Genomic DNA, 22,422 nt, shown 5'->3' on the forward strand with positions numbered 1-22,422 from the left:
CTAGTTCTACTCACAGTGAAGTCCCTGAAGACCAGGTTTCGAGAGCCTCTGCGTAGGGCCATGAGAGCTGCGCTCGGATGATTGACGATTGCTTTCGGTGCTCGTGGTGCCGGAGTGCTGCCTGCTGCTGGCGGGATCCTTCACAACACATCAGGCATTAATATTTTTTGAGCACCGTGACATTTCATTCTATGTTGAACACGATTTGTCTTTTAGTCTTACACATTATGATAAACAGAGACGGGTGTACGTACTGGGAAGAAGACTGATTGGGACTTTGTGCCTGCTGCTCCTCTAGTTTGAGTCCGGCGAGCAAAGCCTCTCGAGAACAGTGCTTATCCTGGGAACACAAGGAGCAGAAGCTTAATTTCATATTTTAAAAACGCCACTATCAAATAAGTAACAGCTAAAAAGTGCAAGAAATAGAAAGCAAGGAATTTTACCTGCAGATGCGTGATGAAGGACAGTCTCTGCCGGGGAAAAGGTTCACACCCTTCCCACAGACACTGCCCTCCATACACATCTTTCCCCCCGTGTTGCGTTGCTGCGTGGTAAAACACTTGGGAAGGTGTTTCAAACCACCTGAATAGGAAAAAAATCGGAATAAGTGAAAAAAGCTCAGTTAAAGTTAACAAGAGTGTGTCTGTAGGGTGAATGCCCGTACCGTTTACAGGACTGCCACAGACACTTAAAGTTCTGCCCTGCTTTCCGGCTTTGCTCTGGGGGCACTGCAGAGGCTTGCTGCGCTGGGAGGTGAGGGCTGTGGTTACCCGCTGGTACGGGCTGGGACGTGGGGGGCGGGGACGGGATAACAGCAGGCTGCGGAAGAGAGAGGGTTTCAGAAAAGCTGCTCCATTAGAAGAACGCTGCGGGCAGCATCACAGACAGCAGTTCATTTCAGCGAGAAAGAAACGACAACGCAGGGCACGGTTGCCATGTTGGCTGAGATGTAACCACGGCCCGGCTAATGGCAGGAGTTGTTCTCTCAGCCGCTTTGCTGTGGGAGGTGGGTATCAGCGAGAGCCACATGGTCTTAACTGGCCTCACCTTCTTAACCTCCAAACATTCAGCGCTTTCAGAATTAAGTTTTCTGTCTATGAAACTATGAGAAGCTTTACACTGAGCAGCAGCTTAAACGAGCAGGGTAACCTGTATCCACCTATCAGACATTACTCTTATCCTAATGTAATGTGCACTCAAATATATACATACAGTTACAGCGCCAACTTAAACCCCCCCCAAAAAAACTAAAATCTGAAGCTTTTGACCAGCGTATACTAGCAAGAACATAACACGGGAACTTTTTTACAATGTTCTACATGACAGTCATTGAAGCATCTCATAGTACTTTACAGTCACAGAGATCAAGAACATACATAATTTCAGGCATTTCAGGCTCATTTGTCATTCAACAGAGTCATTTGGTATCATGTATTTGGCAAGAAAGAAAACAATCCAGAATAAAAAGCAAAATGTTCTTCTAGTCCCTTTCTCTGCCCATCTGTACCATGTTTTGGAGCAGGAGATTTGAAAGAGTAAATGTAACTTTTAAGTGAAGCTGACACAGGATTTAACAAAAGACAAGCTACTGACACAAGACTTGCTGATACAAATGCTTCAGTATTTACTTAGCGTGACAGAAAAATCAAGACACATTTTTGTGGCAGACCTAACACAGAGTCACACTAAGAGAAGACGGCATGGATAAAAGCAGTTTGCGGCGACACTAACCCTACAAGTGACTCACCGTTGTACCAGCTGCCTGTGTAGGCGAGCAGTTCCTCTGCTGAGTGGCGTTCTCTATTGCTACTTTGGCTACTGTGCTTGGGTCTGTTCCTGCTGGCACCGCCACCATCGTGGCGCTGCTGCCGGCGTTGTTGGGGTCACTGATGGTGATGATGCGCACTCCCACTTTGTTGGGGATCCCCGAGGATGCCGTTGTCGCGCTGCGGTCCTCGTTCTCAGCCGGCCTCTTGAGGCCTCGAGCCTCGGGGGCCACCCCATTAGCAGGAGAGGCTGCGAGACTCTGGGAGGTAACAGTAACAGAGGGAGGGAGGGATGAATTGGGGAGCAGTTGCTGTCTTAGCACAGGCGCAGCATGGGCCGGCCCCAAAGGTCCATTGGTTAATTCCGAGGGGGGCCTGTTGCCTATTGCCTGGGGTCCGTTGGCCAGGCGCTCAGCCTGCTGGGCTTTGGCAGTGTCCTGCTGCGGTGGAGGAGGACTAGGAAGAGGGGGATCTGAGCTGTTGGCTTTCTCAGAGGGGCCCACCTCCCCATTCCCCCAGTACTGTTTGGAAGCGATATGATTTGGAATGTTTTTGTTAAAGTTGCCGCCACTGTCACTACGATCAAAGTCACACACCCCATTGACAAGAGTCTTTTTGGGGTCGGGGGTTCCCTCAGGAGGGGTGTTTGGGCCTGGAGAGAGAGCCTGCTTCCCGTTAGCAGGGTGACTCTCCGTAGCAGGGCCATTGAGTGCTCCCTGGCTGTTCCCTGAGTGGTATGGAGGTAGATTCGACTCCATGCACTTCCGACCATTTAGCAGCTTGGCACCTTCCGCAACGTCACCGTTACTGGTTTTCCCCTTGGAGGCGTCTCCTTCTGCCAACGAGGAGTTCTCCATCACCTCTATCTTCCTCTCGTGGACGTGCAGCCCTGTGGCGTCTTTGGCCTCCTCCTCCTTTTGACAAATGATTTTGTCTCCTCTGAGTGGAGCTGGCAGTGGCGGTGGTGGTGGTGGGGGCGGCGGCGGAGGTGGAGGAGCTGCCGGGGCGTGTTGGGGCACAGTTCCAGTCGAGAATGGAGGAGGGACGCCTGGGGCCACAGCTCCCTGGCTGACAGCAGCAACAGCAGCAGTAGAAGTGGTGAAGCCAGTGTTGGGGACCACGGTGAACGTGACTTGTCCAGGAGGGGCAGGGCCCTGAATGATAGTAGCTCCCCCTGAACTGCTTGCAGAAATAAGCTGGCCTGGCAAAAGCTGAACTGTCTGGAGGCCCGGAGCTCCAACAGCTGGAAGCTGACCGGGAACTAGCTGAACATTGAGCTGTTGAGGTTGAGATGAAGGATTTTGGGTGCTGTAGCCTGTCTGATAGATGACCGGTGAACTGGGGGTTATTGTGTTGTTGGGAGGGGGCACCTGTGGAGCAGGTAGGATTAGCTTTCCTCCTGGAGTAGAAGGCCCCCGCTTTGGAAGCAGTAGCTGTTTGATCAAGCTGGACTCAGTGGAGGTAGGCTGAGAGGAAGGAGGCTGGGAAATAAGCTGGAGAGGTGGCTGTTGTTGGTGCTGCTGTTGATGCTGTTGCTGCTGCTGAAGCCGTTTCATGGACAGTGCGTGGCTGACAGTTTGACTGGGCTGGACCTGGGTGTTGGAGTGAGAGGTGGGAGGTGGGCAGGGATTGGAAGAAGCCCCGGGTTGCCCTGCTAGCTGGATAGTTTGGGTGCCAGGGATGGCAGAGGGGTTGGCGAGAACAATCTGATGGATGGCAGGGGTGTAGGCTGGGCTCTGCTGGGGGTTGGGACTGACTATTACTACACTCTGCGCCTGCTGCTGAGGCTGCTGGTTGGGAGTAGCTATCGTGGCTGCTGGTCCACCTGACTGGTTTGGAGCTGGTTTGGGGGCGATATTCTGAAAAGTGACTCGTGACCCCTGGGAGGCGGGTATGGATGCAGCAGCAGCAGCAGCAGCACACTGAGGTTCTACCTGGAGAGCTCCACCCTGAGGCCCAGACAGAGGAGGGGTTTGAGGCAGGGGTGGGTGCTGAGTCACGCCTTGTACCCTGGCGGTGAGGATGTGGCCCTGTGGTACCTGCTGAAATAGCGTGACGGGTGCCCCCGTGGGGAGCATGGGGGAGTGTTGCTGCTGCTGTTGTTGCTGAGCCGCTGCTGGAGGGGCGGGGTTTTGAGGGGCGTGGTTCTGGGTGGCCGGTGTTGATGTTGGAACCTGGACCACTGGACCAGGCCGGACCTGCTGTTGCTGCTGCTGTGGCTGCAGTGCTGCCAGAGGATTTGGTGGCATCTGTGGAGGCACCTGCGGGGGCACCGGGTGTCGGGGAACAGTCGGGTGGCTTGCGTGGGGAGGTTCCTGTGCTATGGATGGGGTGGAAACACCAGGGTTGAGGCTGGGGCCTGGAGGCCGGACGAACTGGGGCCCGGGAGGTAAGCCTGGTAACGAATGAACAGAGAAACACAAAAACTTTGAGGAACTGGGTGAAACTTGTGTCCTGTTTACTTACAGTAAAAAAACTACAAGTCTCATGACCTCCAATTAACGCAAGGAAGACATTTCTGTTCAAAACGCATCATCATTTGATTAATCACCCCTGTAAGTTTCCCCATTCAGCACCAGCTGTAGTGTCTGTGATGTTCAGAAGCGCCTGACAATTTCAACAAAATCCTTAAAACAAAAGGGGATAGTGTAGTTTTGGTCATTTAGGCAGGCTTTGCACCTGCAAAAGAGAAAACAGCAGTGCAGTGCCTGTTCAGTGACAGCTACAACTTAAAAGACATGTCCTAAATGCATCACACACACACTTACTAACTCAGTGGGGACACTCACTGAAATAGCACGTGTGTGTCATTTTGCTAGGGCCAGTTCAAAACAGGCAGTTTGCGAGTTGTTGCATTCTCAAGAAGCACTTACACAAACAACAGTGATGCAAGTGTTTAGTTAGCACAAACCACTGACAAATAAGAATTACAAGGAAGAAAAATATGTCCTGCTATCTTTGGAAAACCAGTTTGAGTGTTACACAATTAAAATGATTAAATGTCAGTTGTTTTTTTTTTACAACCCTCACAAGGCTTGTTTCAGGATCACCTTGGTTCTCATGTTAAAGCTTGAAGTAAGTTTAAGTTAGTGTAAAGTCTTCAAACTTAGATGTAAGACTTTACGCTACGAATTCAAATCAGTTAAATCAGTTTTACTCATTTAGTGTCAAATGAGTCATACGGAGAAAACAATCAGACGACAACGGAGCAAGCGCTTGGCAACAGTGGGAAGGAAAAATAAATAAATAAAATGAAATAAAATACAATTCAGTCAAACAGAATCTTGGGAATGCATCAGTAGAGCAGCAGACACACTGCTTACAAATCAACTTTTAGCCAAAAGATGAGAGCTGCTCATCCAAACAGCCTCAAAGTTAGCAATGCACTAATGCATGCCCTCAATAAATCTGCCAAGCTGGATGTGGATCAGGCAAACAGTTAAAGAAACAGAGACTGACACGTTACAATAGTTATCAGCAAGAGTGTAAAAGACTAATTCTAAATAACATCTTCACTGTTCATTTCATGACCTGACACAGCCAAGCTGCACTCTTTCATTTTCACTAGCCAGGTCCTCCAAGTAACTTCTTTTCCTTTGATCATTTCCTCAATATATTTGCTTTTGTAATTAGTTCAGCCATCTCGGTCCCAGCGGTACCAGCTCTGCTCTCTACAACCCCGCCAGCATCCACCTCTGCACTATCACTATTCTGGTGTGTGTTTATAGCTCCTGTGACATTTAGATGTTTTCTGAGTTGTTGACCAAAACCTTTTTCTATTTTTTCCCCCTCTCTGAATCCCATCAAATCTGAGCCACAGGCAAACAAATATTAAGGTCAGCATCTAAAGTGAGAAAGCAAAAGCTGGCTCTGTGTACAGGTTTATGTGTAGCTTTTAACAGTGATTCACTGTTATTGCTTTACCTGGGGGTGGGGCCTGAGGGTCTCCAGGTGCATCGTGTCGGGCTGCTGGAGGTGGTGGTGCCGATGCTGCTGCTGCTGCTGGAACCTGCTGTTGCTGCTGCTGAGGCTGCTGGTAGTACAGCTGGATGGGCAGGGGGATCGACCGCCGCCTTAGCCCCACCAGGAGGATCTGAACTTGCCCGTTGGCCTTTGGCTCTTCTTGCCTCCGCATCGTGTGGTTGGGGAACACAGTCCTGTGGTGGCAGGAGTAAAGACACCCATAGAATTCTAATACTTGTGTATCTACACATCCATCTTTGACTAAATCAGACAATTAAAGCATATAATTTTCAAATTTTCTGCTCCTCCAAACTATCAAGAAACTTGTGTTGGAGGATGCATGTAATTTTTACTTAAACTGATTTATTAAAGTTGCTCTATAAAATGAGAAAACTGTAGAGAATCTGTTGTGGCTCATCTCTGTTCAGACCACAGACATTCAGTGGTGTTTTACGCTGGAGCAACACAGAAAGGATCAGACAGGAGGAGGAATCAGGACTGACCGCAGGCATTTGAGAAAGCCGGTGGAGTTCAAGATGTTGCTGCGGCCCATTTTACTGCATGTGGCCAGGTACTCGGAGTACATTTCAGATCGAGACACGGAGCCCTCGGGGTTTGTCTCAAAGTGTGCATTTAGCCTGTTTGGAAGAAGTAGAGAGCATCGATGGAGAGGGTTTACAGCACGGAGACACAGCAGCTCTTTCCTCGCACTAAACTCTGTTTTTCCTTTAGTCAAATTAAGACTGTGCACGACTAGGAATACATTCATCTCACCACTGCAGTGTAAACTTCTCCCCGTCCAGTTCAAGAATGCCAGGCGGTGGTTGAGAGGATTGAACTGGAACTCTTGTTACTGAGGAGATAAAAATGGAAAAACCCATTTACAATAGAAACTGATTTAATGCTTCAAACTGCACTGCAAAGCAAAAGGAAAATGTGCACCGACTCAATTAATTTCAGGAAGGTAGTGCTACCCACGCGAACCACTAGATGGCAGCAAAGTGATAACTTTGCAGTAGCGGCCCTGCAGAGTACACTGACAGCTTAGGAATGACACTGCCAAGGTTAGAAGGGCTTCTCACTTACACACACACGGTGCTCTGAGGAGTTGTTGCAGTTGTTTTACATGTGCGCTGCCTTTTTCCTGACACACAGATGCGTGTGGTAAAAACGCAACCCCGCATTTATTTTTAGATAAATCAGTGACTTTCTGAAGTGTTACGTGTTTGTTTTACTGAAAGTTCGTATTTTTTTGGCTGCTTTGATGCACTGGTTTCACCACAGACATAGAAAAGGCTAAAAGCATTTATTTATACTATAGCTTCTTGAGTTTTTGTTTTTAAAATGTGCCCACTCTGCCATGGAGAAAACTGCAGGCCTGCTTTGAGTACTCATTGTGTAAAAACTGATGTGAAATGATGCAAACAGACTTCTGTTTAGTTTCCTGTTGGGTTCGTGCTGGTAAAGCTGCACTCCAGTAACTCACACGTACAGTCACAGTTCTGAGGAATTCTCCGATAGCCTCTATCTGTACAGCACACCAACGACAGAGTAATCTCTGGTGCATTTAGTGGTGGTGCTTTGAGGACATTTGCATTATCTACACGGCTTTCTATGCTCTTTTTGCATAAAAACTCCTCTTCCATCTCGACCCCTTAGTGTCAGATGAAAATGATACACAGGCATACTAACTGTATTGACTTAAATTCCAGCTGTTAAAAGTTTTGATGCCGTCTAAAAATATCTTGTGGAAAGATTTTGAAAAAGACCAATAGCGATGCAACAGATGTTCTTCAGTAAGCATGGTGTTTACTGCTACGTCAGTCTTTGTTGCCAGCAGCACATGGCTTCTCGGTAGTTTGCAGACACTATAGAGGATCAATGCAAAACCTGATGAGGTTACGGATCTGATGTGCCAATCAGATCCGTGGTTTGATCCCTGGCTCGTACAGGCGGCGTGCTGAACTAAGAGTCCCTGGGCAAAATACTGAACCCCTTAATTGCCCCGGATTCATCCATCAGAGTACAAACACTCTATACAAAAATCATTCCATTTACCATAACATCCACTAAGAAACAAGCTAACAGCTTTGAGATGGGTAAACATCAGAAAACAATAAGAGGAAAATGTGGAAAGACTTCATGAGTAAGCAAGAGAAAAACTAAACCATTCCTCTTTAAAAAGAATAAAAAAAACCATCAAAGAGGCTGGTGTCCTCTCCGTGAAACACTGCTATACACAGATGTAATTACTCATGTTTGCAGAGGTCTGCAGGATCTCTCACAGCTCTTCATCAAGTTCAAACAGGAAACCCCTCCACTATCTCCTCCGTGTGTGTCCAGTGGACCTCTTTCGACTGTCCCGTCTCAAAGTCTGCTTGTTGTTTACATACTCTTATAAGCTGTACAGTAACGACCTGTATCTGCACTTTTTCCCTGGATGATGCAACTGGCATAAATATTAAGTTGGAGCCAGAACGTTGATGTATGACTGACAGCCTAAGACCAGGTGAACTAACTGACAGCTCCAGATCAGGTGGCCACACTCAGCATCTTCACCATTTCCATCTGTTTGCTCTGCATCAGAGCACTGAATGCAAATCAAAGCAAAACAAGGTCTTTTTAAATCTCTCCTCTCACTTCCGTGTGTGACTGTATTAAGCCATTCAGCTGTGTCAGACCAGTGCTCACCTGGTGCTGGCGCTCCCTGCACGGCCGCGGGTACCTGCTCGACCAGCTGTGGTCGGACCTCAGCTGCCTGGTCGGCGTTCGCCTGATGCTCAATCAACCGCACCGCTGTTAGGGCGTCAGGTCCAAACGTATGAAGGTCTACAGATACTAACCGAACCAACAAGTCTGAGCAGGAGAAGAAAGAACACGGGGAAAAAAGATTAAATAAGGAACTGCGATTCATGAACAGCTACTTTAGTACAAGTCCTTCTTTTGGCTGCTCCCTTTAGAAGTTGACACCATCCCCAGCATCCTCATCTGTCACACCAACCCTCTGCATGTCCTCCTTTATCACATCCATGGATATATTTTACAACTGGAAATGAGCCTTCTTTAACAGTCAGGCTAGCGTGACAAATTGGAAAGCAAACATTACCACAAGCACGAGGTAACGGTCGATTTGTACCTATGCTGTGGTCAACGAAGGCGATCTTGCTGCATGGGATCTCTCCGAGCTGTGCCAGCAGGTATAGCACCTCCAAGGAGGCCATGAGGAGCATGAGGTCCGGCAGGGTGAGGAGCAACATGACCTCCCTGTACGAGTCCTGGTCCACGTACTCACAGATTAGCACACCATTGTCCTCCACTTTGCTGAGGTTACCCAGGATCTCCATGGCTAAAAGACGCACAAAAAAAACCCCCACATGCAGTTATTTAACCCGTTTCTTCAAAAATACTTTGCTAGTGGCAGAAACGTAAGTAGCAAACACCTACCTCTCATTTTGAGAAACCTGTCCCTGGACATCAAGCATTTAGTGATCGTGTGAAAGATCAGATGTGTCGTCCGAAAGTCAACAGGATCCAGCTGGAGCTACAAGAAGTCAGACAAGATTTATACAACGGTGCCACCATCACTCCAGCAAGTCAGCTGGCAAGACCTGCAACATTCATTAAAGACGTTTTACAGAGTGGACTCACTGCCCCACCGTGCTGAGATCATAGGAGGAGACAGGAGAGCCAGCGTTCAAATATTAAGTGTACTCAATCAAATCAATGCACAAAGTGTTACTGTAATTTAAAAAGAAAAAAAAAAGTACAAGGACAACACATGAATTCCATGATGGCAGCCACGATGTATTGAGTATAACATATTAGGAATAGGGGAAGTGTTTGAAAATGTTCATATTTACATTCTTGCAGTATCACATCTAAACCCAGCCATTTAAATAATGACATCAAAAGCTCAACTGTCTCTGTGAGGCACACGGTTTCCACTAAATATGGGCCACACAGACATGTTTTTTATGCCAATAAACATTCAGTTTAAAAGGAAACAGGTTTCTGTGATGCTCATTGCAGTCACCGCTTCCATCCTCACAACTCTCTTTGAAATATTTCTGCATGTTGAGTCTTCAGTTTGACTTCAGTATTTGTCTAAAGCCGATAAAAAAAAATATGAGAATTCACCCCGGTCTAATAAATATGTAAATGTTATGCTGAAAGGCCGACAGTGTGGAAATGATGCTGATACACCATCTGTTGTCGTTTCTCCTGGAAACCTACAGCTACAGCTGATACACCACGTGTCTTCCAAATGAATCTAGTAGATATGTCTGCATATTTATGAGCAGGAGCTAATTTAATCATTAATCCATCTGATTCTGGAAGAATATAAGCATGTTAGCCTGTTCAGCAAGTGAAAGTTCGACAACAGTCGCTGCTGATTTCCTATAAAATCCAGGAGCTGGCAGCAGTTAAGCTATTCTGGTATTCTTAATTTTTTTGTCATTTATACACTCACAGGGCGTCTTATTATTAAGGGGGCACCTGGTGGGACCTCCTATTGCTTCAGAACTGCCTGGCGCACTGGTGCTGGAAACACAGACCAAAGCCACTTTACTGGATCTTGTGGCTGTGAAAACCAATTTGAGTGCAGTGAACTCATTGTCATATTCAGAAATCCAGTTTGAGATGATTTGAGTCACTGTGAACTACAGGCTCAGTTTCCTGTTCTTTGCTACAAGAGTGGATTCTGTAGCCCATCTGCTTCAAGGTTCGATGTGTCGAGCTTTCAGAGACGCTGTTCTCCATACTTTGGTTGTAGTGAGTTGAGTGAGCCTTTATATTAGTTTACAGTCCATCAGCAGTCTCTGAAATACTCAGACAAGCCTGTCTGGCACCATCAACCAAAGATAATAATACAAAAAAATTAATCTTTCTTCACTATTCTGACGCTTGGTTTTAAAGTCAGCAGGTCATCTTAAACATGCCTGAATGCTTAAATGAGTTCCTAACATGTGATTGGCTAATTAAATAGCTGTGTCAGTGAGCATGTGAACAGATGTACTTAATAAAGTGGCTAGTGAGTATATATACTGCTACAGCAGTGGACACTCATTAACCACGGGCAAAGTTTCAGATAATAAGGCTAGCATGTGTGGAAGTAATCCTTGCCTCTAGTAAGGCCAAAAAATTAAATTACGAAGCTGGAAATGATCCCAAACTTTAAATATGTGGCTAACTAATGTCGGATACACTCGTCACGCTTTCATTTCTTGCGTGCCACACTGGCAGTTCAAAAGAGAGAAATTGCAGATTGAACTAGAGTGTATATATTTTTGCTGCTGTGTTTTGGTAAGGCTAGAAAAAAAAAAAAAAAAGAAAGAAAGAAAAAACAACACCCACACAAATCAAATATAGAGCACTGCTTTTACTACAGCCTAACATGTGCCACTTCAATGAGCCGAAACCCACAGCTCCACAGATCTGCTGGCCACAGATGCTGCTGTTATGACTGGACAATCGCTGCAGAGGGGAGGGGTTTAGCTAACACGTGAACTGCACTGAAGGACACCATCACACTAACATCAACTCAACTGGCTGTTCTCAAGCTCCACTGAAGTATTTTGGGTAAGAAATGACAGCTCGGTGTGTTACAGTGACCTACATTTGAAAGCAAATTTCCCTCATTAGTGTTCAGCTTAACTACTTCACTGATCTGACACATATTCCTAACATGAGAAAGGGTATCTCGATGTGAAGCCATTTTTAGCACATTGTACCGTCACAAACCCACACCTACCTCGGCAGCCACATTGCCCAAAGTGTCCAGTCCGAGCTGTCGGAGTGAGATGAGGTTACAGTGGGCGCAGAGCAAAAGGAAGCGCAGGCACGTTCGGTTGGCCGCCAGCAGCTTGACGTTGGCCTCCTCGAAGGAGAGGTTACGCAGGATGACGGCAATCTGCAGCACCCGCTGGGCCTCCATGTCGCTGATGCCCGCGGTTCGCGGAGGGTGGAAGAGGCTCTGCCAGCGCTCTGCGCACGACGTACCGTCTGCGGAGAGAACAGGAGCGACTTACAGCGGGTGAGGGTGTAAGCACATAGTGTATGAATGGGAGTGAGTGGTCAAAGGAGGGACACATGTGTACTGTATAAATGTGCATTTACCTTGTGCTGGGTTGCTCTTGTCCCAGATCAGCTCCCTGACTTCAGCGTCCTCCACCACCTCTTTCCAGAACTGTGAACGAATAGAAGCTCTTAGCTGTGTGCTCCAAAGGATGCTAATAATTCAGCTGGATCCAAATTCAGCAGCAGTGAGTTTTTGGAATGGTCAGACTGCCTCGAACAGCCCTAATTAATCTGCAGCTACCACAGCGTGAGCATAAAAATAAACTAAGGTGGGGTTTGAGTGAGTCAGTTAGACTTATTTAAGGCAACAACTTTAAAAAGAGGGTGAGCTCTGTGGTTGCAAAACAAACTCGAACTTTATAAAATTGTAAGAAAGAAAAATGACCATACTACTCTCATGATTTAAACATTGTTGGTGGCATAGATCAGATCAGCTCACCGTGAAGCTGCAATCTGCCTGTAGAGCATGTGTCACTCTACATAAAAGTCCTGAGCCATCCCTTGTTTTCTCTAAATTTTGCTATGCAAATGGGAAGTGGGTGCAGAGATTTATAAAGACAAGTGCAAACATACATGGAAATAGAGTATATAATTATGATGATGTTGCCAATTAGATGCTTTCCAGATGCTGTAGGATACTGGAGGATTAAAATCTGACTTTTCTGTGTTAATTCCATCAATTTTAACAAAATCCAACACCGCTGGCTGAAACGCAGCCCAAACCATGACAGTGACTCTACCATATTTCTGACTGTAGACGCTCACCGTTGTACCTCTAAAACTCCTCTTTGCTTAATAATGAGGGTTCATCACTCTACAAGACCTGCTGCCAGTCTTGTGGCGTGAATATTACAAAAACAGCCTGGCTCAAGACTTTTGCACAAGACTGTACAGTTTCAAAATAAAAAAAAACAAGTCTTCAGTAAATTCAGAATAGCAAATGGTAAATGGCTCGTATTTGTATAGCGCTTTACTTAGTCCCTAAGGACCCCAAAGCGCTTTACACATTCAGTCATCCACCCATTCACACACTGGTGATGGCAAGCTACATTGTAGCCACAGCCACCCTGGGGTGCACTGACAGAGGCGAGGCTGCCGGACACTGGCACCACCGGGCCCTCTGACCAGGACCAGTAGGCAACGGGTGAAGTGTCTTGCCCAAGGACACAACGACCGAGACTGTCGGAGCCGGGGCTCGAACCGACAACCTTCCGATTACAAGACGAACTGCCAACTCTTGAGCTACGATCGCCCCAACAACCTGTAGATGTATTGTTGATTTGAGGTCAGCCTTCCAACTGGATACAAAGTATCTTTGACCTCACTGTGACCTCGTGACTTGGAGCCAAAGTAAAGCCCGTCTGATTGAAGCGAAATTAAATCCTACAGTGCATCATTTGTCATTCGTGACTTGACTTTTATGCATGCCTCTTAAATCGACTGAGATCAAAGTCATTTGACCTCCATTCTGTCTTAAAGATGCCTCAGAGAAATCACTTTGTCAGGATTAACTGCTGGATTCCTGCCAATCTTCACACTGTACAGAGTCACACATGCTCTGTGGCTTCTCAGTATAAGCAGCGCACATTTAGCAGAAAAAGGTCGGAGAACATTAGACTTTTTGTAAAAAATAAATTAAAAATGTAGAACTTACCCTGACGAAGTCTCGGGAGGTTTTCTCCTTCCAGTCCGTCCCAAACACCCCGGAGAAGCTGCCTAGCGCTGCAAAGACAGAGGGATGTTAGAGGGAGCGCCTGAGCTTAGCATGGTATTATCCCTCTCTTTTCCCTTCTTCTTCAATTCCCCTTTGACAAATTATATTTAGGGGGTGCTAAGAAGCCAGAACCTTTGATCCTAGAACAAAGAGGTGAGAGAGGGGAGGCAGCAAACTGGGAAAATATTTGAGATTCATGCCCACAGAATAATTGCTCCTCTTTAGGGAAGCACAATTAAAATGAAAATGCTTTTTTACTAAACCAAGGTAAACAACCTCAGTCTTTTTATCTGAATGTTACAATGCTACTGTTCAGTATGTGAAGAGCTGAGGAACGTACAGTCATCGAAGACGCCGGCGTGTGCCAGAAGCAACGTGACCAGTTTGGGGTCCTTGTCCAGCTGCATGGCGTGCTTGCTCTCGTTGGAAAGCAGCGTGCAAACGTTAACTGCAAAGTCCACTTCGTTGGGTAGGCCCGAAAGGAGAGACAGCACCAGTTTGTTGTAGTCACACGGTGGAACGAAGTCCGTAGACAGTCCATAGCTTTGGCGGAGATAGTCTGAAGGAAAAAAACAAAAAACAGAACAAGTATGAAATATCAGTGAGGTGGGAGAAATGTCACATACCCGCTTTCTATAGCAACCTCAAGCAAACAAACTCAGTTGAGGTTATACAAGTGCTGTACAGGTTATACAAAATATATTCTATACATAACAGTCACAAAGTCAGAATAAACACACTAAAAATCATCTAAAAGTAAATAAGACTGTTTGCTGTTTGTTAAGTAAGGTGTCGCCACCTTACTTAAAGGATCCTGGATCCTGAAACTGATTGGAAGCCAGTGTAGGTGTGATGTGAGCCGGCCGTTTCTCCCCGTCAAAACACGAGCTGCTGCAATTTTGTGCAGCCTCCATGCTACAAAATAACAACCGACCAGAGCCAACATATGAAGAATTCCAAGAGGTAATAAAAGCATGAATTACTCTGCCAAAGTCTTGTGGCAGGAGCTAGGCTTTCACCTCACTGAGGAGCCTTAGCTGCCTTATTCGCTGTAGTCATTTTTACACATGCTCTGTAGCCCTGAACCTTTCCAGGAGAGAGGTACACGTGAGAACAAGTGCTCAACACCTACAGTGAAGCGTCTTTAACTCGCCAGCTTTGTGGTACAAAGTCTGTGTGCTGATGTGAGAGTGGTGCAGGTCACACAGCAGTGAAGCGGTGAGCACTGTGGCCTCACAGTGTGGAGTCTGTATGACACCCTCCCCCTGCAGTCCTAAGACAGCCATGTTAAGATAAATAGTGACTGGCAATCTGTCTTGCTCACGACCCTGACTTTGACAAGCAGTTAAGATGACGGATGGGTGGATGGAGAACATGGCTGACAAAAACTAATGCCGTGTGCCACATCTTTACAAAAGGGTAAGTTCAGACTGTGTCGTGACATTTTTCAGAGTTCAAGTATGAGATCAGGTTCTGATTTAGCTGCGACGCTGTAAAGTAATGTCACGTGTGACATAAAAGAAGATGCGGTGATAGTCACGACACGAGCGGGTGACAAGTGTGAAAGAAGCCAGAGTGTTAATTAGGAGGTTTAAAGTCAGGTAAGGTTCATCATGGGTCTTCTGTCAGAATGCAAAGAAAACAGCCATCAGTGACTTTGCAGTGGGTTTGGAGTTTTATTCGAATTTAAATTATCAACAATGAAGCAGGACAGCGCATTGTATGAGTGTTTTCAAAGTAATGACAACATCATGTAAATCTGAGCAGTGAGAAGGCGGCGGCCTTCAGCTGGTCCCTCGGAGGACTACATTTGCCTGCACACTTTCAGCAAGTTCAGCCCCTGTTTCCATTTCCTTTAACTGAACTTTCAGCAAATCAAACGGGCACGAAGCTTTTTTTAGCTCAGATTAGTCTGATGTGTCTGGTCTCGACTTGTGAACACTCTTTAACTTTTAATTGCATCTGAATGTGAATCAGTCAGCCTCCATGACGAAGGTTTTATAATTAAAAGACTTGCAATCCCAACTGCTAGCTGTGTGGGGTAAACAAGGCCCGATTTCACTATTATTACTGAGAAGCTCTCCGGTGTGGAGGTGCAATCATTTTGTAAGCAAAGACCTGAGATTCCTCCCTGTGCTATTGCCAGATTTTCTGCCATCCATCATTTTGTGTGCATAGGTGTCATTTCCCTCCCCCAAACAGTGGCTATTTCACTGTGGTGCAGGGTCTTTGTAGACTGCTGCCTCTGGAAACCAATCATAACAGAGCGAGAGAGAGGGGGAGTCCTGCTGAGTGAATCTGATTTCCATGCTGAAAAGGTTTGTGAAGCCAAATGTAATTCAGCTGAGCTGCCATTATAGCAGCTACGGCTCTATTCAGGAGCTGCCTGCCTGAGCTTGTCCTCCAGCACCTGCAGCGAGCCAGCCGCCAAACAGAGGCGCAGAGGACTGATAGACATCGGCTCGTCTGACGGGTGCAGGCTTTATGAGCAGGAATGAATTAACAGTTGTCGCGGGCCTTGGAGACAACAGAGAAAAGAGAGGCTCGGTGAGAAGTTTCGGGAGAAGCTGTCAAATAATTACCGCTCACTATGCAATATAGTTACATTTAAATTCAGGGCCTGTGGTACAAGTGCACTTCATTTCTCAAAGATCTACCAGAGGCAGTGCACAAAAATCAGCCAGTATCAGCTCACTGCAGACACACCAGTGTCATTGTGAATAAAAGATACCTTTTTGCCATCAAGCATGCAAAGGATCATTTCATTTATTTATTTATTTCACACATGGTTCAACAGTGTTTCATTTCCTTCATTCAAATCCTCCTTCCCATTAATATAACACTGCATCAAGACTGAGCATGATCACACCAACGGGACGCTAATATCTGTCTTCATAAACAATTTTATGGTAGCTCCAGCTTCAGTAAGTGTTGCAATGATAACACGAGGGCCATCCCACGTGCTTCGAAGCTTTGCTGTCATGATGGAAACTGGCAGCTGATAAATCAGCCATACATTGTAAACACACATTGTAAACCAGCCAATAGCAGCCTTGTTAATTGTTAATGGCCCAGCAGCTAATCAGACGGCAGCGGCTACTCGGAATCTGTTGTGTCAAATCAGCTTTACAGTAGTTAAATGTTCAGAGATGGCATGATTTCAAATGTTGGAATTTACAATCAGCATCAAAATGTTTAAAAAAAAAAAAAAAAATCTAAATCAGCTCATAAAATAAGGTAAAGAAATGTATATTTACCATTTATCGCTGCAACTCTTAAATAATATAGCCAAGATGACCATGTGCCAAGCCTACAAGCATGCTAGCAACCTGTCAAAAGTCTCAACTACAAGTTTTGCAAAGATGATTCCCAAAACGTTGAGTTTGGTGCATGGCAGCAAATATTCATGCCATCTTAAAAAGACCTCATAGGTCCATATTATGCTAATAGACCACATAGTTCTCACACTTAAGACTTACTTGTGATTCCTAAAGTTTCTAAAAGCAGAGCCCTTTAATCATGAGCCCCCTATCCTGTGGAAACAGAGCTCATAGTTTGCATTTGGGCAATAGACGGTACTTTTACAGACTCTACGATTTCTACTATTTTTTTAGGCTCAAAACCTTATTTTCATGAAGCTTCTGTAAACCCAATTCTGAAAATGTTGGAACGATGTATAAAATCTAAATAAAACCAATGAAATGATTTTAAAAGCTCATAAATCTATATTTTTTTCACAATAGAACAAAGAAAACATGTTTAAACAGATGTTTTACCATTTAATGGGGGGGAAAAAAGAATTCTAAGGCAGCAACAAAAGGCTAGAAAACTAAGTTATCCAAAAAAGACACAGCTGGACAAAGATTTTGCAACTATTTAGATTAACTGGCAGCAGGTCAGTAACATGCCTGGGTATAAAAAGAGCATCTTAGAGACCCAGAGTTCCACTCATCTGCAAAAAACTGTCTATAAATTGTAGAACATTTGTGTTCCTTAACATAAAATTGCAAAGCCTTTGATCATCTACAGCAAATACCATCAAAAGATTTAAGAGAATATGGAGAAATCTCTGTGCGCATCAAGCAAATGAATACCGGATGCCTGTCATCTTTATTCAATTCAATTTTATTTATATAGCGCCAAATCACAACAAAAGTCGCCTCAAGGCGCTTCATAGGTACAGAGAAAAACCCAACAATCATATGACCTTTATTCCCTCAAACAGACGTGGAAATCACCGCATGGGCTGTTTAATGCTGCAATTAGCAGAGCAACAAACTGATGAATTCATTAATCTTCTGTAATCTATTTTCTTCTTAAATATACAACTTGTCAAATGTGTTGATGAAAATATTTTCCAATTCATTTGTAAGTTAAGTGCTAATGTATTTACAGTGAAACCCCGACTTACGAATACCCCATTTAACGAAAAATTCAAGTTACGAAGGCACTTAACGGTAATATTTCTGCCCGTGTTATGGCAAAATGCCCGTGTAAAGAAATCCACTGGCTCTGATTGGCTGAACCCAGAATGCCTACAATGCCCACAATGCCCTCCGAATCATGTGACAACCCCTTGGCTTTCGTACTTGCACTTCGCTGTTCCACTTGAACGACATATTGTTGTTGCAATTAGCAATTAGCCTATAGCCTATCGTTAACTCAAAAGGCGCGATGGGTGCTTCGACTTACGAAAATTTTCGACTTATGAAAGACCCTCGGGAACGAATTAATTTCGTAAGTCGGGGTTCCACTGTATAGGCAAACCCTGAGAAATTAAGCCAACAATGAAGCCATGATGAAATTGGTGGTTGCAGCTCTAACTCCGTGGTGGTCAGGTTATTGCCACCTTTGTGTGCTGCTTACAGCTGGGTGAATGTAAAGCTGCTGTTTCGAGCTTTAATGGTGAAAACAACGCACTGAGAGAACCACAAGCATAAAAGGTGTGGGCGTCGAAAATAACACAATGAGTCGCCGTAAAGCTACGCAGAACTGTTACACTTTGTCACCATGAGCTCTCCTTCCATTATACAGATTACAACTGATTTAAAATTAATGGTTTGAGCCAAGGGCATGCAAGACCGTTTGAGTATTACAAGCACAGAATTAGTGAATCATCGCCGCTCAATACGACATAATACTTACAATCACAAGCTTTAGAAAAAGAGCAGGAATACAAGTGTTCCGCAACAACTATTATGGGGGAGTAACTGTGTTCTTTGGCTAGTGAATGAAGGTGGAAGGGGAAAATAAAAACCCCTTACAAGCCGCAGTTAGTTCACCACCATTTGTCGTGTTTTCTGCCCCTCCATGGTCGTGTTTTGGAGTCAATTAGCTCAGCGGGCAGCGAGGAAAGAGCCTGCGACTGAAAGGCTGGAGACTCTAATCTAAAGTGAGGCAAAGGGAAAACCAACAAGTGCTTCCCTCTTCCCTTCATCAATAACTGTTGTCAGGACAGTCAATTACCTCTGAGAGCAGCCCAGCGGTCAGCTCTACAACGTTGTGAGGCTAATGGATATCTCACACTGCGTGTGTGAGCCCCGCCTGACAAAACAGACAAGAGGCTGGCCTTGGATGCATACGCAGAAACATTTTGTGTGAAATATAACGCAACTCTTCAGGGGCTGCTTTTTGTAAAGAAAGTGGCTGCATGCCTGGCTTTGAAAAATAATTAGTCAACGCTTAGGTGTGTGTAAGCAACTTCCGAGAAAATGAAAAAGGCACAGACAAATCACTGCACGCTTCGCAGGCTCAGCTCAAACACAGCAGCACTTAGCAAGGTGAAAACTGAATTAAATGAGTCACTGTGTAACAAAAAGGGATTCAATGAAAAGTACAAAAAAAGCAGAGTCGTGAATTGGACCAACAGCAGAGAGGCTCGGCTATCCCACAGATCGTTTACTTTAGTTATCCTGATGCAAGACCAAAATGCAGATTTCTGCTAAAATAACGCACATTGGTCTCGTTGGTTTTACTCGTACACAGACCAATCATGCTTAGATTGCTAGTCAACCTCTAAAGGGAAAAAAACCACTCATATTTTAGAGTTTTTGAGCTCTTCATCATGCAATCTTTCTCAGCAACAAATTGATTAGCCATCACAGATCAACACTGACTGGCTGGTAGATGTCATTAGGTTTGCAGATAGAGGTTAACAAGGCAGACACTGACTCTCTGAAGCAGTAACTGAAAGACTGAGATTGAGCAACCTGGCGATTGGACCAAAAACGACATAAGTCACCAAATACACTCGTTAACAACAGTTAACGCACCTGTGCAGCCAAGCAGAGCAAAGTCTATGTGTGGGGTAAACTGGGCTGACACCAATGTCTGGCTTTTCCTGGCAAAGACCTTCACTGAGTAACTACACGTAGCAGTAAAGAGACGCAACACAGGGTGTTTGCAATCCTGTAATATACTGCAGCCAGCCCTGCCAGGAGAGTCAGGACTGAGGGGGTTTCCTGTGGAGTATTTGGACTGCAGAGAGTATAAAGTCTTGATTATAGGCAGTTGTCGACACAGACAGCTGGTGATCCAATGGCTGAGCAGTCATTCCTACTATACTTCTCTGAAGTCCATTCAAAGTCTGCTGCCATGGGTAGTTGCACTATAATGTAAATTATCCACAGTCAGGAAAACAACCAGGCACGAGGTCATCTGCATTAAGCCTGGCGATCACTGTAATTCTACATCAGACGGATCCAAGTGGATCCTGGTGGACTTGAGGTATAGTCGAGCCTTAACAGACCCAGTCTGAACAAAAACCCTGCATCTTAGCAGGCGGATCTGGCGTCTGTGTAAAGCACAAAGGCTGACTGCCGAGAAAAACACATAAGGATGCACCACGCATGCTTAAAGGCTCAGACGTTTAAAACTAGTAAAATTACAGTTAGACGTTTTACAAAAGGCTGTATCACATGATTTCAACTGCACCCTCCAAGTAAACGGCACATGAGCTCGTTAGTGTTTCTAACCTCCACAGCAGAACAAGGAAATAAAGCCTGCTTGATGCCAGAACATCAAACGCTCACATGAATTTATAACGCACCACAGTGTGTTATCTAACACTATCGGAGACAAAGCTCTCTGAATCGTCACAATAAATTAGACTGATGAAAAAAAAAAAGAAAAATCCTAGAAACAAGTCATATTTCTATGCATATGCTTGACCTGAGGGCTGATCAGCTCTGCATTCGTTGCACACACCCAGCGCTGATGAAGTGATGCGCTGCTGCAATCAAGCCTGTGTGAGGACTGAGTGCTTGAGTTAGCCAAAGGGCAGAGAGAGACCGAGACACAGACGGGATGAACTTCAGAGAAAATAACAAGTGAGAAAGAAAAAGTATGCAAGCAGAAACTGGACACCTGTACATGACACAGATGTGACAGAGAAACACAGTGATCACAGACAGGACTTTACCTGATACAATGTGTTGCTGGTAGTTATAAGAGTTGGGAATTGCACCGATTGGAAGAGAGGCTTTGGGATTCCCCGGCTGCGCTTCCTCGTCATCCTCGCCGAAGTGGTGGACTTTCTCATACTTCTCCAAGTATCTGTGCAGCGGGAAGATACAGAGAGAGGGAAAAGACGATAAGCAAACGTCTGATCTACTTCCTTTTCAAGGTGCAAGGTGTGTTTTCTTAAAATGCACACGGGCAGATTTTTGAGAGCACAGAAGGGCTGAAGTTGATGTTTTAGAGTTTTAAGTTAGTTGTTGGCTGAAGCTGTTCTAAGAATGAGGGCAAACAAAATTCCGGACTAGCGGGAAAATGCATTAGTCTGCGATTGTCTCCATTTCCTTCCGCAGCTCCTGGTCATACAGAAGAAGCTACAAACACTCTCAAAATGTCACTAACAGCTAAAATGGGTTAAAGTATGCTATAAAGCAGAGGTGTCAGACATAAGGCCTGGGGGGCCAGAATCAGTCCGCTAAAGACTCCAACCTGGCCCACTGGACAGCTTTGGAAAATGAGAAGGAGGAGAATTTTATTACTCTTAACTGTAATAAACTGAACAAAAGACCTCCACCCATGGCCATTCATACTACAAAGTAAAGGCGTAATGCAACAATTAAATGACAGAAAGTTCCAGTTTTTTCAGTATCCACTATAGAAATGTATGACTTTTACAGTAGGTTCACAAAAAACAAACACACACAAAAAGACGAGATTAACAAAATCTTGCTATTTTTATTACAGGACAGTCTGTGCATTGAGCTAACAGAACTTTTTCAATGATGTTACACATTTATTTCTTAGACTTTAAGCCCAAAGCATAATTTCTTTACCATGTTGAAAAACAGAGATATCATTTTCTACCTCTTTTTCTGATATTTAAAAATATCTGAGGGATTAAATGTGTCACTAAACTACTTTACACCGACAGAAAGGAGAGCTTACGCTGGTCCGGCCTGCATAAGATCAACGAGGGCCCGATGTGTGCCACAGTGTAAAATCACTCTGACATCCCAGCTCTAAAGCTTCAGGAAACAGAGGCAACGCAAAGACTGTTTTCAATTTCAGCTTTTTCTAAATCCAGATCTCTGAGTTGGGGAACAAAACAACAAATAACTTTTCTTCATACACAATTTTCCTTCAGTGATACGGCTTTAAATAGCTCATCGAGAAGAAGCCGCAAAACAAGAGTAGCTGTGATGGCAAAGACAGAAAGAGCACAACTGGCAATGATTTCTTTATATAATAAAAAAAAAAAATTTTAAAAAAAGAAGAAAAGATGAAAAATAAAAACCCACACAAAAAACAACACAAATAATGCCCTGTGATAATCACACACTCTTGCATAGTGAAAAGTCCACTCTTCAATTTTCAGATAGTGTTAAACATGTGCAACTATGCCCGATAAAAAAACCAAACAGTAAAACTAAAAGGAATGGAAGAAAA

General features: G+C 44.8%; 1 protein-coding gene across 1 annotated transcript in view; it reads right to left on the reverse strand.

Moving 5' to 3' along the window:
- arid2 (AT-rich interactive domain 2) overlaps positions 1-22,422 on the reverse strand; it is a 39,546-nt gene that overhangs the window by 2,588 nt on the left and 14,536 nt on the right. The window contains exons 5-20 of the mRNA XM_005460425.4: positions 20,942-21,075; positions 13,862-14,080; positions 13,462-13,529; positions 11,847-11,916; positions 11,482-11,732; positions 9,174-9,270; positions 8,866-9,075; positions 8,421-8,585; positions 6,504-6,582; positions 6,233-6,367; positions 5,691-5,923; positions 1,748-4,161; positions 665-819; positions 444-582; positions 255-340; positions 15-138 (exon numbers count right to left, since the gene is read on the reverse strand). Coding sequence (XP_005460482.1) covers positions 15-138; positions 255-340; positions 444-582; positions 665-819; positions 1,748-4,161; positions 5,691-5,923; positions 6,233-6,367; positions 6,504-6,582; positions 8,421-8,585; positions 8,866-9,075; positions 9,174-9,270; positions 11,482-11,732; positions 11,847-11,916; positions 13,462-13,529; positions 13,862-14,080; positions 20,942-21,075 — 4,579 coding nt within the window. The remainder of the gene's footprint in view (positions 1-14; positions 139-254; positions 341-443; positions 583-664; positions 820-1,747; positions 4,162-5,690; positions 5,924-6,232; positions 6,368-6,503; positions 6,583-8,420; positions 8,586-8,865; positions 9,076-9,173; positions 9,271-11,481; positions 11,733-11,846; positions 11,917-13,461; positions 13,530-13,861; positions 14,081-20,941; positions 21,076-22,422) is intronic.

This window comes from Oreochromis niloticus, linkage group LG17 (assembly GCF_001858045.2).
Source record: "Oreochromis niloticus isolate F11D_XX linkage group LG17, O_niloticus_UMD_NMBU, whole genome shotgun sequence".
Lineage (NCBI taxonomy): Eukaryota > Metazoa > Chordata > Actinopteri > Cichliformes > Cichlidae > Oreochromis > Oreochromis niloticus.